Genomic DNA, 6,000 nt, shown 5'->3' with positions numbered 1-6,000 from the left:
AACCCTCCTGCCTGCCTGCCTGTTTAAATAGAAAAGCTCTTTTCTTGAGGTATTCATGGCTGCTTTTGTAGTGGGTTTAGTTCTTCTCTTGGCCATGTCCGCTCATTCAGGTAAAGCTCCTCTTCCTACCTTTTGCTATTTATGTCCTTTTTTCTACAGTTTATACACCTCTTTTTTCACTGATAGAGGCTCCTAGTCTGTAAAAATTTGATCTTTTACTCTTATAGGCATGGTTTTGAGCTCTCATGATGTGTCTTCTGGCCTGATTATTTTTCCTTTTATGTTATTCTGCAGATGCAAGCTATTGCGTGTGTAATAGTGGGTTGAGTGACAGCATTCTTCAGAAGAACATAGATTATGCTTGTGGAGCTGGAGCTGATTGTTCAGCAATCCTTCAAAATGGGGCTTGTTTTAACCCAAACACTGTCAAGGATCACTGCAACTATGCTGTGAATAGTTATTACCAGAGGAAGGGTCAGATCACTGGAAGCTGTGATTTTCAGGGCACTGCCACTGTTACTCAAACTGTCCCTAGTAAGTCTCTCAAGAAAAAAACATCTGAATCACCCAAAGCCCTTTTTCTGTTCTACAACTGTCTTTGTTTGGATGCTGACTTGAGTTCTTGTTTGCTGATGATTAACTGCAGACGCAGCTTCTGGATGTGTGTACCAATCTAGCCCCAGGTTTGATGTTCTATATCCTTTATCCGCAGTTGTTGGTGTCATGTTATAGCTAGATCTTTTCAAATTATGAATCTTTGAAGAGATTATTTGATGATTTGTAGTCTAGAAGGAGAGTTTATTGGAGTAAAGCTTTTCTGGAACTTGTGCCAAGAAATGAGCTAATATGTTGAAAAATACTGAGTTTTTGGCTGAGTGGGAAAAGGACGGTAGATCCATTTCTCTTTCTCTAGGGTCTTATAAAATAGAAATGGTTGCAGTCATGCCTAAGAAAGCATCAATATATTCATGTGAGCTGTCATGATGTTGATGTGTAAATAATGGTGTCTGTTCAGTTGTCTTGTGTTTCTGGTACCAACCATGATGCAACTCAACCTTAATCAACCTTAATCAAACCATCAACTCAACCTTCACATAATGTCATTTTATATTTGAAGTTAGGTTTGCACTCTGCTGTCATTGAACGTGCTCCCTCACTTGTGACTTATATTTTAAATAAAATGTTCATTTCCTAGTTGAATCTTGTGTAGCAATGGAGGCAGCACAACGCCATCTATAGGAGGAACTCCAAACACTGGCGGCAGCACCACCACCCCAGGCAGCACAGTTCCAGGCTCTACGGGTATTGGCCTCGGCCCTACCGGAAGTGGACTCGGCAGCTCAGACAACAGTGCTAGTGTGACAGTTTTAAACCACAGCAGCACCTTTATGCTTGTTTCTTTAACTCTTTTAGCCTCTGGCTTGATGTGGGCAAGAATCTAAAGAAAGAAGACTAAATGCAAGAATAGATGGAAGGGATGGAATCATGACATTGATGGCTATATATGATGATGATTTTGCAAGAAGAATTAGTTTCATCTAGACTGAAACTCAACTCCACTTGGGCTTTTCTTTTTCTTGTTTTCCTCTCTTGTGGAAAAAGAAAGTGGGAGAATTTGATTCTCCTTTACAGTGGAGATGTGGCTGTTTATGGGATAGTCTCAAACCTGTTCTCTTCTGTTTAGAATTTTCCCATGTACATCTAGATAGGGAAGCAGGAAATTTATTAATATTAGTTTTTCTTTTTGCTTTTTGTAGTTTTTAATGCGATCTGGGGTTACCCTTTTGAGTTTATGCTTATTTCGTCAAGTCTCTTTGTTATCACACCAACATAAAAAGTAGCTTGTATGACTTTTCTTCGTCTTCTTTTGATCATGCAAAGATATGGATTCTTTGAACCACAAGTGATTCCTAATGGTCCAGTTTTAACTCAACAGGCAGCTGCAGGGAATTGACACTTAAGACTAGTCCACCCCCACCACCCACACATTTCTCAATTTCTCATCTTAAAAGCAAATTAAATGCAGCTATATCTGTATGAACAAATAACTCTGTTAAGGGCTTATAGTTGCATCACTTGAGTCCTCCATAAAAACAGAGTAATTTCTCAAGACAGGATAAAACTCGGTGTGGCGATCTTGCACTCGGCTTGAACAAATTCTGCAATTAATTTTGAAACAGCGGCAGGCTTCTCTACATGGGGGATGTGACCGCAATCTGGTAGTTGGCGTATGATTGCGTTTGGTAATTCACAATGTAGTCTCTGTTCAGGAAAATCGAGTCAGAAATTAAATCCTTTGCATCTCCAATGTTTTCATATGGCAAAAACTGAATTAAAGTGGTACTAACCACAGCAAGCTTGTTGTCAATGATCTGATCATCTTCTCCCCATATAATAAGTGTTTTCTGCTTTACCTGTGCAGCATCAAATAATTAAGCAATGCTTCTTGACTTGTAGCATAAAACAAGATAGATATAGATTAAGTGATTTCAAGTAAGATGGACAAGATCAGTTGTGAGGCATGCTGTCGGGGTTAAGTTGAGAGTCGCTTCAGTTTAATTCTTCAGGAAAAGAAAATTGAACTAGGAAATGATTAGCTTAGCCCATTCTGCCAACAAGAACTGATGTTTGAAATAAAACTACAAACTTTTCATGTGGAATGGAGGCTAATATGAATTGTTCACCTGATTCGGTTAAAAGCCTCCAGGCATCCATGTCAATTTTATGAGCATAAAAACAGAGAGGTACATGTTGGCATGATGTGTAGCATTAGTATTGCCATACCTTTTTGATATCTGGACTGACATTGTAGCCTCCACTGATCATAAAATCAACAGTTGCATCCTCCCACCAAGGTAATAGACAATGTAGACGACCAATCTGGGACAGCACTACCATAGTTATTACCTTTTGTTCTAAGTAACAAGGTCAAATAACACATGATAAAGAAGAAGAAAACGAAAGCAGAGCAGTGTTTAATTTGTATATGTAACCACTGACATTGGCCCAGTCGAAGCAGGTACTCCATGATAAACTGTTAAATGCCAATGAAGTCGCATATAGGCGCAAAGGTAAGCTCTTTAACAGATTGACCTGTGCAGCAGATTAATATGGTTAGGCGTCAATATGCATATAGATCCTGAGGCATATGATTAGAACCGCAGATACAACAACTATCATGGAAAATCAGAATAGAAAGTAAAGTAATCGAAGTACCAGCTGAAAACTGACCTCAAGGGTAACAGCACACTAAATGTCAAAACACAGTGATGTCTACTAATCTTCAAGGATAATCATTTTTGAACAGTTTGTCTTTTCTATAGTTAAATTAAGTTTGAGCAGTTAGTCAAATGAGACCCAAATATGTCAGCCAACGAAACTCCGAATTGCAGGTGAATTTATTCATCTGAAGGCATATTTCAAGCTACAATTTCAAAACAATGATTGATACTTCTTAGTATCTTCATTTCCTTCTAAAAGCCTCAAGAGAAATTATCACTTTTCAATAATGAAGATTGCTTGCCTTCAAATTAACATAACTCAAGAACCAACATAACATGAGAACTCAAATTGTTATGGAACTCACCCCAGCATATGCCACCAGTTTAGGTAACTTAGCAAGGTTTCCAGTACCTTCTGCATAGACACTTGCATCAATCAAAATCAGCTTATCAACCTAAAAGGATATAAACAGCAGGAAACTCAAAAATCATGCAAAATCACTGACAATAATCATGGGAATAATGCTCAAGTAGTCAAAGGGATTGTCCACATGGATTCATGGCCATGTGATACTTACAGCTTCTGGGTACTGGATTACAAAGTCAATGGCAACTGCTGCCCCAAGACTTGGTCCGACCAATGTCATTGGCCTTTTTATATAGGATTTCCAAAACTGGAGGAAGTAACAAATTGTAAGCTAAACCCTTCACGCCCACAGTCAACATCATATGTAGCAGTAATCAGTCAAAAAATTTGCTTGTCACTCTCCATAGGGATGAGAGGTAAGGTTAACCAAAGGCAGTGATCGGAAGCAATCATAAAATAATAATGCTTAAGAGTAGCATCTTGACTAGCCAAGGCAGTAAATAAAGCACAGAGACAATAGGATATGACACTGCATCATTTTTAATTGGAATTGTACGCAACAAAATTTGATCAAATGTACAGGTGAGAACCTAAGAATTAAGCATTTAATTCCATAATTCATATTGAAGAACAATACAGAAACAACTTAAAGAGAACATAATGAATGGCACAGATGGAGGGAGTTTGCACACCTGATAGAGGTGATCACGCTTTGAAGCTACACTGCATGAGGGAAGCTTCTCTAGTAAAATGCAAGGACAAAATAAACAATAAGCATGATAATTGGTAGGTACAGAAAGAATTCTCCTGAACTTAGTTACAGAAATGTAAGAAGAAAACAAGGGAGCCAAATCAAGAAAGCTCGCCTAAGTCAGAGAAGCCCCATCCAAGTACATCAATGGCCCAGGTCTCCAGTCCTTCCTCCTCAAGCAAAGGAAGTGTATATCTCCATTCTAAACAGGAGCTGAAGGATAAGAAGGGATGGATTGTGAAAAACCAAAAGAGACCAACATTCTCGATAGGTCAAATAAATTTCACATCACTGAACCTATCAAAACCATGAAGAAGAACCAGAGGACTCTTATCAAGCTGTGTTTTTGGCTTCACACAGCTACTCATGATGCAAGTTTTTGCCAAACTTAACTGCAGAGAAGGAAGACTGTCAGTTAACTCAAAGTTTGAGTGTTGAAACCATGACCAATCAAACTAGAGAAAAGAAGTGTGCTTATAAACCAAAACATTGTGCAACACTAACGCAGTGAGTTAAGTTGGATAGGTTACTTCATCTTCTCATGCCTTTTCTACATCCCTCTAGAAAATTAACCCACCAAATTAAGAATGCCCTGCAGTCCAATTTTACCATTAAAGTAAAAACCTCTCGCAAAATTTTATCACTCATCACAATGGCAACTTGCACATAGCTACTATGCACGAACCAACATGAATACAAGAGACCCACTAGATTAAACATGCATTACTGATATAGAATTTTATTAAACCAAAACAATAAAAAAAATTGACGAAACCAAGTGAGAACAAAAAATGAGACAACAATGAGAAGAGACCCACTAGATTAAAAATCCATCATATCCAAACTTCAACATAAAGATCAAAACTTTCTTGCAAAATAGTGAAAGTTTAATGGACAGAGTCTCGGTAGAAGCCAGCTTGCTAGGGGAAGGGTGACAGTCTTCACTTTTGTGGGAGAATGAAATTTTCTGCCAACGGAAAAGCCTACAAATTACGCATGCAATTGAATTCACAGCGACGACAGAGGTTTAATGCACACACACCAAAAAAAAAAGAGAATTTTCATAAACACCCAGCAAAGTAAACATGCATTAGAGTTCAATTACACCGCGAAAACCAAAAAAAATCGCCAAAAGCTGAATACATGCACAGGCAGTCGTTCAATCCTTGAAGCCAGCTTTCTGGCAAATGGGTCCTTAATCTTCTCAACTTCACTAGGAAGAAATGCGGGAAATTCACTCGCCGACACTTTGTAATTATGCTTGCTTTTTGGCCCATGGTACATGAGTCTCTCGGTTGATTTAGGTCCGAGAATCGGTGGAGCTACGGAGAGATTAGCGATGAGCATGGTGGGCCGACCCGGTTACCCGGCCTGTGAGGTAGAAGTATGCGCACAATTCACACCTGCTACCTTGGATATAATTTAAAGGGCGCCAAGATGAAAGGTTCATCCGTCAAGTTTTGTACAGTTTCAGTATAAGTCGTTATATTTTTTTGAAGTAAGGCTATTTGAAGAGAACTTGGAATTTTTGGTGCTCTGTCTTGAGACATCGAAATCAATGAAATATGAATATTTTAAGAGAATTATAATTATTTTTAAAATATATTCAGATTTGAAATAAATGTATAATAATTATAACTGAAGTGCTGTGCAAAAAAAGT

The 6,000-nt window shown here is 38.3% G+C and overlaps 2 protein-coding genes across 2 annotated transcripts; one reads left to right on the top strand and one right to left on the bottom strand.

Moving 5' to 3' along the window:
* LOC105156492 (PLASMODESMATA CALLOSE-BINDING PROTEIN 3) lies at window positions 1-1,749 on the top strand. Its single transcript, XM_011072641.2, has 4 exons — window positions 1-110; window positions 295-534; window positions 647-683; window positions 1,211-1,749. Exons 1-4 carry the CDS (start codon window positions 56-58, stop codon window positions 1,440-1,442), a joined length of 564 nt encoding a protein of 187 aa, XP_011070943.1. The 5' UTR covers window positions 1-55; the 3' UTR covers window positions 1,443-1,749.
* On the bottom strand, window positions 1,852-5,825 carry LOC105156493 (uncharacterized hydrolase YugF). Its single transcript, XM_011072642.2, has 10 exons — window positions 5,483-5,825; window positions 4,637-4,731; window positions 4,455-4,552; window positions 4,281-4,330; window positions 3,800-3,895; window positions 3,587-3,676; window positions 3,001-3,093; window positions 2,785-2,880; window positions 2,349-2,414; window positions 1,852-2,262 (listed from the first exon to the last, which is right to left on the bottom strand). The coding sequence occupies exons 1-10, from the start codon at window positions 5,684-5,686 to the stop codon at window positions 2,107-2,109; spliced, it is 1,044 nt and encodes a 347-aa protein (XP_011070944.1). The 5' UTR covers window positions 5,687-5,825; the 3' UTR covers window positions 1,852-2,106.

This window comes from Sesamum indicum, linkage group LG2, assembly GCF_000512975.1.
Source record: "Sesamum indicum cultivar Zhongzhi No. 13 linkage group LG2, S_indicum_v1.0, whole genome shotgun sequence".
Lineage (NCBI taxonomy): Eukaryota > Viridiplantae > Streptophyta > Magnoliopsida > Lamiales > Pedaliaceae > Sesamum > Sesamum indicum.
The sequence above is the reverse complement of the archived record's forward strand: the minus strand, read 5'-3'. Positions and strand labels throughout refer to the sequence as shown.